The sequence below is a fragment of the Hypomesus nipponensis genome, chromosome 5, assembly GCF_054491055.1.
Source record: "Hypomesus nipponensis isolate SF chromosome 5, ASM5449105v1, whole genome shotgun sequence".
NCBI lineage: Eukaryota > Metazoa > Chordata > Actinopteri > Osmeriformes > Osmeridae > Hypomesus > Hypomesus nipponensis.
In genome coordinates this window covers 1,283,501-1,293,293 of record NC_140365.1, presented here as the reverse complement: position 1 = coordinate 1,293,293, position 9,793 = coordinate 1,283,501, and the positions used below count along the sequence as shown (strand labels likewise).

The 9,793-nt window shown below is 43.8% G+C and overlaps 2 protein-coding genes across 2 annotated transcripts; both read right to left on the bottom strand.

Annotated features, from left to right (window-relative positions):
* Window positions 1-2,404: 2,404 nt before the first annotated feature.
* Window positions 2,405-7,583, bottom strand: amer1 (APC membrane recruitment protein 1). Its single transcript, XM_084698435.1, has 2 exons — window positions 7,456-7,583; window positions 2,405-6,870 (listed from the first exon to the last, which is right to left on the bottom strand). The coding sequence occupies exon 2, from the start codon at window positions 6,754-6,756 to the stop codon at window positions 3,670-3,672; it is 3,087 nt and encodes a 1,028-aa protein (XP_084554561.1). The 5' UTR covers window positions 6,757-6,870; window positions 7,456-7,583; the 3' UTR covers window positions 2,405-3,669.
* A 483-nt stretch (window positions 7,584-8,066) lies between these two features.
* On the bottom strand, window positions 8,067-9,768 carry asb12a (ankyrin repeat and SOCS box-containing 12a). Its single transcript, XM_084698385.1, has 3 exons — window positions 9,729-9,768; window positions 8,432-9,203; window positions 8,067-8,300 (listed from the first exon to the last, which is right to left on the bottom strand). The coding sequence occupies exons 2-3, from the start codon at window positions 9,195-9,197 to the stop codon at window positions 8,143-8,145; spliced, it is 924 nt and encodes a 307-aa protein (XP_084554511.1). The 5' UTR covers window positions 9,198-9,203; window positions 9,729-9,768; the 3' UTR covers window positions 8,067-8,142.
* Window positions 9,769-9,793: the final 25 nt, after the last annotated feature.

The following is a 9,793-nucleotide window of genomic DNA, read 5'->3' as shown; positions in this document are numbered from 1 at the left end:
AAATGATGCTGCAAGTCTCTGCTTACTGGGGAGGAAACGTGGGCGGGGCTTCTTGCCTGGGATTCAACAAACACAGCCAAGCAATGCATGACTGATGCTTTACTTTGGGATGCCGGGAATAGCCTTGTAACCTGCACGCAAGATCAGATTAACGTCAAAAAACAAGCAATTGCTTGTGATCGATCTCTTGAAGCACCTTCACTAGCAATATTGTCGGTCTCCACGTTATCATTATCAAATAACTGACCAATACCCTTCGCCCAGACTTGACATTTTACATCACGCTGGGGGCAGGGACACCTCAGGCTGTAAAAGAAGATCCACTGTGAGCTTGTGGAGAAAAATGAGCTGACATTTGTCATTTCAAGAAACTGGAGAAAACTCTGTATTTTCAATCAATATTGTCTTCCGGCAACATTCCTGACAAGAGCAGGGAACAGGGATTAAAGCAAAGACACAATTATTCATATAGCTTCCGTCATAAAAAAATAATCAGGTAAAGTTAATATTTTACGTCACTTTAAATGAAAAATCATCACAAACAGTATGTTTTTTTCTTGCTGGACTTCCATTCTTTTTTCTCTCACAAATTGATCAAATAAATTGTTTGACTGCAGGATAGTGTAAACACATCTCTGCCCTCAGATAACATTTTGCCTAAACCTTCCACATTTAAGAATCTCCAACTGTCTTCACTGAGTTTCCCGGGACAATGACAGTGTAGAAAGGCCTTCACTGCTGTTAATGAAACAACAGAAAAGGTTGTAAATCCAGTCAGCTCTGAGAGCAGGGACGGCTGCAGCAGCATGCTGGGGCTACACCACTGCAGCAGAAAATCTACATACTTCTCCAGCCTTTGTAGTAGATGTAGTGTGGTGCAGTGACCCAGTCAAGGCCCAGATCCCCCCTGCCTCACATGCAGTCTGGAGGTCTAATCCATTTCCACTGTTTCGTTTCATTTTCCTAACAAGATGTAGAAATAAACAATCATTATATTACATTATATTATACTAATAACAATGAGTATTGGCATGTGTATATATAAAACATCATATTTTAAGAGGGGTGCCATAAAGAAATAAAAGCCATCTGCTGTGATGAAAACTTGGAGTGAGCACAGTGGCTGTCCACAAGGACTTGGATAGAGGCCAGACCACCTTAGGAGCAGCCTTTTCCCTCATCTCAATGTGTTTACAGTTCAGAGAGCACAAGGAGTTACATAACTCAGGAAAACAGCCCTGCCATCACAGTCTTGCCTTAGCAGACTGTTGAGATGAGTGATAGACAATGGTGACAAATCTGTCACAGTCAACGTTACATAGCAGGCTTTTTTAATAACTAGTCTTTAGTGGTTACACATTTTGACCTCTAATTTTTGATTTTCTCTCATTGAAAAATGTTCTTACATTTGGTCAAATCTTCTTTGATTGGACTTTTATTCAAAAAGCACATTGAAATAGAATGACAAACAAAAATTTATGCCAAACATGAATCACAACAAATTACACTCTTAGCATTAGTTCACCCATCTGACACAAAATGTGCTAACATTAATTGAATCCCCATATAACAGCAGTGACACTCTGCGGTGGGATGTTTAATCTCTTACAACGCTGTAAGGATTCAGAAGCTGTTTAAGACCGCCTGTGTGCCTCCAGGGCAGATGGGTGGGCACTGACTCGCTCCCTCACCATTCTGCCTCTGATGGGTGGGCACTGACTCGCTCCCTCACCATTCTGCCTCTGATGGGTGGGCACTGACTCGCTCCCTCACCATTCTGCCTCTGATGGGTGGGCACTGACTCGCTCCCTCACCATTCTGCCTCTGATGGGTGGGCACTGACTCGCTCCCTCACCATTCTGCCTCTGATGGGTGGGCACTGACTCGCTGCCTCACCATTCTGCCTCTGTTTTTGGTCTGTCACAATGTATGCTTCATGTTTTGGCTGCTTCCAATGTTTGGGGCTATCTCATTGTTATGATCAGTGACCTATGCTCTTTTGTAAAGCTCTCTCTTGGAAGTCGCTTTGGATAAAAGCGTCTGCTAAATGAATAAATGTAATGTTTCAGATGGTTTCTGTTGGCCAGCTTCAAACCAAATCTCTTTTGGTCAAGACACTTGACAAGTGTCATCGATGGTCCATCATGGGAAGATCCTCAACTGAATCACGTCATACCTCCTGTGACCAGTAGAGGGTCCCGTCTTTTGTTTTACTGAAGACTCTTCCTTGGGGCCCAGTTTCCCCAGACATTAAGCCTAGTTCTTAAGTATGAGAAATATTCTATGAAGATCTCTGTTGAAAATGTTTTATGTCTAGGACAAGGCTTAATCCAAGTCTGGGAAACTGTGCCTAGAAGTTCAATCTGATGGGTTCTGCTGTAATAACATGGATTCACATTATGGATTAACACATTAATTCATACTTCTTTTATTTGTTTCCATGAATATCAACTTTGACACAGCCCTGTCTTGTGAAACTGCTGTAACATTGAAAGGTTTTATTATTATTGGTTTATATGAAAGAAAATGAAGGATGTTGAAACCTAACATGGTGAATTTTCTCTAAAGGTGAAATAATATTCCAGACACTAATTAGTTCTTGATATAAACTAGAATAGCAGCTAAACTGTAATGTGAGTCAGCTTTCCTATGATCAGTGATTGCATCAGAGGAAATAGAGACTAGGCTATAGATTGAAGTATCAACTGGTAAAGTTATATGAAAATGACTGATATTTAGGAAAAGAGGAGGATATGACACAATAACTTATAGTTCACCTCACATATTAAAAGTAACACCTCTCCAGTAACAACTCTCCCAGTAATAACCATGTTCAGTATTTTCTACAAACAAAACAATATTCTGATACTTTAAGAGATGAGAGCTAAAGTTACCTTTCCGTGGTGTCAGCAAACATGCCAGTGACACAAAATACAGCCTAAAAATCATGATAAAACCGGATACATTTACAGGTATTTTCTCACATAAAAATACTGTAAATTATTTTCAAGAATACAGTACTACATTATACAGATCTGAAGAAAAACAAAGCATAACTTCTTCAAAACAAAAAAGGTCTATAAACTAGACTATTAGAACATTGTGAAATGATGGAGGATGAGCTCAAACTGATCGCGGTCTATATATTGTCTACAGCTCAGCTCAGAAACAGGGCTCCTCAACAGTCTCTGAAAATAGTGTCTGATGAGGTTGCACTGCCATTAAGATCTTCACATTGCAGACACATTTGACAAACGCATTTCAAAATCACTTACTAATTTAGCAGACTATAACAGAGAACTGAAATCTAAAGTTCAGCTGCCCTATCTATAAATGAAACTAGAAAGACAAACTTACAAAATATACAAACATTAACAGCTGTAAATTGGATCCTGAAATCCAGCCAAGTGTGTAACAAACTATTTCTGAAACTTTGTACAAATACCAGGCGTGTTGTGATGGTAGTGTGCAGAGGATAACGCAACAACATCAATAATAAGGCTTGTGCATCACAGTGAAATACAGTAGCTTATCAATAAAAAAAAAAAGAAAGAAAATAAATCTACTACATGTCAAAAATGTAACAATCATTAAATTTTCGGTGATGTAAACACACTATATGGTGTCTTTGGTGGCACATTGTGTATGAGTATGGGTGGCAGGCCTACGTTAAGTGTTGTGTAAAGGTGTCAGCAGGTCAGATTGTAGGTTTGCTCCAGCCGTGTGTTTGTTACCAGCCGGAGGAAACCCTGTATCCATGGCTGGTCTGGCTCTGCTGCAGAAGCTCCTGTCTCTGTCCCCCAGGTCCAGAGAGCCGGAGACAGGCCTGCCGTGAGCGACGCCTCCTGCTCTCATCTTACACAGCTGACCAGAAGACTGACAGTTCAGTGAAGAGGTGTAAAAAAGTTCCTCGCCCCCACCATCTGAAGCCAGATCCGACCTCATGTACAAGGTTTCCCGGTTCACTGATGAGAAAACGCATGGGGCTTGGGCTCCACTGGCCTCTGATTGCAAAGGAAGGTGACAGGGTCTATTCACAAGGCCTGTGTTTTGAGAGTTAAAACTGCAGGACATTCTTTCCGCTATTATGCTTACAGACTGCTGCTGTGAGTTTCTTGCGGTCTGCCCGCCAGGCTGACAGGACGGCGGGGCGTGTCTGGCTGGGGTCAGACGGCGGCTGGGAAAGTTCTCTGCTCTTCTCCCGTCTGTCAGAGTGGACACTGAGGATCTCTCTGCCTCTTGTTGCCATGACAGAAACATGAAGCTGCCTCCGTCTTTCCTCTCCGCCGAGGGCGTGTGTCCGTTCTTCTTACGGTGGAGAGAGGACACTCTCTTTGACACTCTCTCAGTCACATGACTGGACGGCGGCGCAGCCCCACTTCCCAGGTAGATGTTCTCCAACTCCAAGCAGTCCGTATCCAAAGATCTGCTCCTCCTGTTTAACGCCAGGCGGCTGGGCGTTGCCCGATTGGCTGGAGTAAGGCTGAGGTGACGTGGTAGGCTTGTGATAGCCCAAGTGTTACTTAAGAGACTCTGTTCATAGAGGTCAAACATTCGATCGTCACATTCGGCAAACGCATCTTTCTGCAGGTAGCTCTCTTCAAATACTTCGTAAGGCGACGTGATGTCCTCTTCTATCGTCATGTCAACCTGCTGGTCGTACTCTCCTTCATTATCCATGTCAACCACATCAAAGGTTACCATGGCAGGAAGGGCCTGCAGGTTTTGGGCAAAGGGAGAGGTTGACTCAGAGCCACTCATTCCTTCAGTAGGACCCCCGAATAAACGTGCATTTTTTGTAAAGTCAACAAGGGCTTGAGAGAAGCTAACTGCTAGGTCATCCTCCATTTCCGCTGTTTTTTGCTTTGAAGTATTTTTGTTGTTTTTTAATTGTGGGGCAATTATCTTGTTTTTCTCTGAGCTCTGTTCATGGGCTTGACTTTTGAGGTTACTAAATTTGTTTCCGTGTTGAGAACTTTTCCCTTGATTGAAAGCTTCCGAGGTGACTAGGTCTACAGAGGCCTGTGCTTTTGAAGTCATGCTTTTATTCAAGCCTTGGCGGTGGAGGCCTTTGGTGAACAAAGCAAGCTCTTTGGATTGTTTACTGCTGTCACTTGGCAGCTTTGCAGAGTGAAGATCCTGGAGAATCCTAGTTAAACTCGTGTTTTCAAACTCTAACGAACCCATTTCAGAACCAAACGCCTGGTGTTCTTTTACATCAGCAGACTTGTCTAAGTACCCATGGATCACGGGGCCGGTCAGCTTCAACTGGTTATCAAAAGCTGGACTTATAAGACTGTCATCTGGCCCAAAAAGCTCATAAAGAGCGTCGCCACTGTAACTGTCCCTCGGAAGTCTGTCTCTCCTCATCTGGTCAGCCTTTTCGTGGCCTTCTTCATCCGGCCCCGGGGTCGTCGAGTCGTAGTAACCCTCGTCGCTGTTGGGAACGGACTCCTGATGGTCACTCTGAGGAGTCAAAGCATCTCCGGAGGTGACGGTGTCTGTGGGTCCCAGGGTGCCGCTGCTGCTGAGGTCTGTGTAGAGGCAGCTGGACGGCTCCTCTGGAGTCAGCCTCAGGCTGTCAGAGTGTTCCACCGAGCTTTCGTTTTGGTTGTGATTAAAGCTAACGTCCTCGGCAGCCTCGTTGTCCCAGAGGTCTTGGAGGTCCACCTCGTCGGGTGTGGCCATGTCTTCCCCTCCACCCTGGTAAGTTACGTAACAGGAACTCCTTTTGCCCCCATTCCTACTCCTTTCCCCTGAAACCGTGCTCTCTGCGATACTGTCATCGTCCTGGTCGGCGATGATGTCACCACATCCCGTTAGCGAATCAAAACTCTTCAAGGAGGCCACGTCTCCAAAGATCAGGCTGATCTGGTCAGAAGAGCCGACAGACAGTTGGCTGTTCACGGGGTATTCAGGATCGTTGTTCGGGAGAGAGTCGAACGTGTTTGAGATTAGTTTACTGTCGGAACCAGGCGAGTCGTTATTCTTTACAGCCACTTCTTCCTCCAGTTTGTTCTCGGAGCCAACATTCAGGAAATCTTCTTTTGTTGTTTTTTCAGAAACCACGACTCCAACATCAATACATTCAGGAACAGCAGGCTCACCCTCTCCTGTGTTTGCATTCAAGTCAGGCACATACGGTTCAGTCATCTTACCCAGGCACTCAGTGATATTTTGGTCAACGTTGACCTGGGCAACAGGCACCTCTTTGCTACAGACAAAATACATTGGGACCCTTTCATGTTTCTCAAGTTCACCATTTCTGTTCTTTTTATGTCGCCTGATGCTGTTAAACAGTCCCCTCAAACCTTTTTTCTGCCGTGGAAGAGACATAGACTTCTGATCACCAACTGGATGTCCAAATTCACTGCAACCGCTGTTTGCAGCAGCGTCTTTTTCGATGTGGTATTCGAAGTCTCCTGCCGGTGCAAATCCACTTCCGACGCCGTCCTCCCAGTTTGCCTTGCTGAGTCCATCATGTGTTCTGCTCTTTCGAACTCCCTTTTTAGAGGACCACTTGTTCTGGTTTTTGTTTCTACCCCCAAAGAAGCTCGGAAGTACACAAATGCTTTTCCTTCCACCAAACAATCTGAGGGCCGTTCTCCGAAGTTTCCCTGAAGGTGGTGGCTCGTGGGGGGCATCGTTTGTCAGATCAGACGGAGGCGTAACAGCGGCGTGGCCACTCGACTGCTCACAGCTGGCTGACAAACACTTGGACTCACTCTCTGTCTCATTCACCCTGCTTGGCTCCATGGCAATATGATTTAAAAAAGGCTGAAACCAACAGATACCATGATGGGTATGCTGTCAGGTCATGAGAACCTATCGATACATGTCTGTCCTCCAATCGCCATCTGCTGCCATATTCTGAGAATCAAAACAAACAAAAGGATTAGCCTATCTATACAGCAGACTATTTAAGATGAGTAATAGTTGTATTTATGATCATTTAAATGTCTTAACACAACGTTTACATGCTGGCTAGATCGATATCCTCATTTAGTTTCATACTGTCTGCCTTTGTTCAGCGAGTAACGTTAGCCACATGTATAGCGAAATAGCACGCTATGGCTAAATCCATGTAGAACTAGCAAGGCTAGTCAAAATAGATTTGGTGATAAACGTTCAACACCTCGTATCATCCTATTTTGGCACAAAGTTAACTTGCTGTCTAGCTGTTAAACGTGAGAAAAACGTTAAATGGCTGGATAGCTACAGGTAGCTAACGTGTTGTTAGCTAGAACGTCGTCTCAGTCTAGAAAACAAATAGCTCGCTGGCAAGCTAAGTCAGTGGCAAATGCTATGCTTGTTAGCGTAGCTAATTTAGCTGGCTAGTCGCTGCTATACAATGTCAACTCATCGCAATGGGACAATCAGGCTCCGTTAAATATTCCCATATTATTCTTGTGTTATCAATGCACTTTTTAAGATTGAGGGAATTAGATGACTTACATATTTGACCGGAGTTCTCGCAAGGTAGCTATGGGTGACTAGCTCAGCAAACTAGCCAGCTTGGTCCAACGATAATAAACAATCCGGCTCCAGACGAGGTACAGACGGTGGCATGGAGTTAAATCCGATCCATCCTGAGAACGGTAGCGAAGCAGAAACGCCACCTACCATTGGTCAATTGGTTTTGTTACCATGGTACCTCACCGACGCTCTGTGTGGCGTCAAGTCGGCATTACGACAGTCACGACTATGACTTTGTCAGTCACGATCAGACTGAATAATTTTCATTTGACTTAGAAATTCTTAGTTTATATATTGTTCACATTTGTACAACGAGAATCGAATAGTACAACTTTATAGTCTTGATTCCATATTGTTGATAAATCCCAACTGTGTGTAGAGAGATAATTCAGTATCGGTAGCTGCCATTGTCATCTCAAGATATGACAAATCTGGAGTTTAGGTTAACATATTTATGACATTTTATTGACTTTTATGCCTTCAATTACAGTGACATTGCAGCATACATTTGAGAAAAAAATTGGTAAAAAGTCATAATTAACAGTTTCATATATTATACAAAGAAAAAAGATGACCTCATCACGCTCAAACAACTTCAACCAAAGCCATTTTAATGTTTCACACAGTTGGTATAGTTTGTTTTAACACCAATGGTTCTTGGTGTGATCAGAGTTGTAGCGTAGTTGTTGGTGTGGATTTGTATTGCAAGAAGTTAATCAGTCTAGGTGGCATTTCCAGATTATCAATGGAATGGATTCTGTTTATCTTCATGAGGTGTCCCCGGATTGCAAGTCGGCACTGAGAGAGGAGGGATTTGGGACATCCTTAAAATGAGAAAAACACAGAAAATTAAGACACATAACAAGGGTCTGGAGAAAAAGCCTAAGGAACTAAATAAGTTATATATCTATATTGGTTGATGTTATTGATAGGAAGAACTGCAGCATGACTTCACCTCTTTCCTGCAGAAGCAGCTCCACTGCTTCGTTCTGCTTTGTGGATTTCTCTATTATCAGCGTGGGGAGGTACACGTTCGCACCAAAGTCAATCAACAGCTGGATGTATTCCACGCCACAACCATGCCTGAGGCACATTTCAAGCACTGTTTTAGGCTGCTTTATTTTGCTGAGCAGCTTAGTGTCCGTGCAGTTGTAATTCGGATCAGCCCCATAGAGGAGTAAGACTTTAAAACAGTCCAGGTGACCATACACTGCTGACAGATAGAGAGGCCCGCTAGATACGCTAGCGCTTGAGGTCCACAGCAAGACTTTAGATCTGGAGTTGACCTCTGCACCGTGTTTAAGTAGCTGTTTTAGGATCTCAACATCCCCTTCTCTGGCTGCTGTAAGGACAGGCGAGCAGTTGTTGTACAAGCTGCCGTTTGGGTTAGCCCCGGCTCTGAGAAGTGCTAAAACACAGTTCAAGTATTTCCCACAGACAGCGGTGAAGAGAGGAGTCTGCGCTTTCACGTCTAGGCAGTCCACTTCTGCGCCGTGGGACAGCAGCACCTGTAGACACCCGAGATGACCCCGGGATGCAGCCATTCGTAATGGTGTGCCTGGAATTCCCCAGCCACTTCTACAGTTAATGAACTTCTTATATTGTTCTTGTGAGAGTAGCTCATCAAGGTATCTGTCATCGTTGTTTGACACTGCTTGATTGAGCAGCTGGCTTTCACCGCTACAGGCGCCTTCGTCTGCAACAACTTCCAAATGGTGCATAGGAATCTACATCGAAACGGAATAGATTGACGAACAAAGTTATTTTGAGATCTTGACATGATTAAATAATATGAGCTAAAGTAGCTAAATTAACTAAAATACTCCAACGTCATCCAATCACTTCCTGAAACACTACGATGCTGCTAGATAGCTTGTTGCTAGCCTAGCTTCCACGGTCCATAGTCTTCAACTGTTTGCAAAAATTGTGACTGGGAACTCGTAACGAAAGATGTACATTGGGTGTAGTATAGTCGCGAACGTGCAAAGGAAATGGACACGTTTTACCATACATTTTGTGTGGTTTATCAAGCTAACGGCTAAGACTAGCTAGCTAGAGCTAATGTCATCTGAAAAGCTGGGCTGTGTTGTTGTCACACGGCTGCCACGCCAGCCTGAACCTGCAGTAGTCAAGATACCAGGTTACATTGCCAGAAAGTTTTACTAAACTATTACGTACTAAAATCTAACCAAGTATTAATCTACAACAAACTGCAATGTAATTAATAATATAGCAACCAATCTTTTGCCTACCTGCGAAGATCAACTGTGCGATGACGTCAGTGATACTGGGAAACGCATGCGCAACTGTCATGATT

What these genes read in the sequence shown, in the direction of transcription:
- asb12a (XM_084698385.1), bottom strand. Translation starts at nt 9,197, where the DNA reads ATGCACCATTTGGAAGTTGTTGCAGACGAAGGCGCCTGTAGCGGTGAA. An exon ending in GCTGCTTCTGCAGGAAAGAG is followed by an intron (nt 8,301 to 8,431) that starts GTGAAGTCATGC and finishes TCTCATTTTAAG; the next exon opens with GATGTCCCAAATCCCTCCTC.
- amer1 (XM_084698435.1), bottom strand. Translation starts at nt 6,756, where the DNA reads ATGGAGCCAAGCAGGGTGAATGAGACAGAGAGTGAGTCCAAGTGTTTG.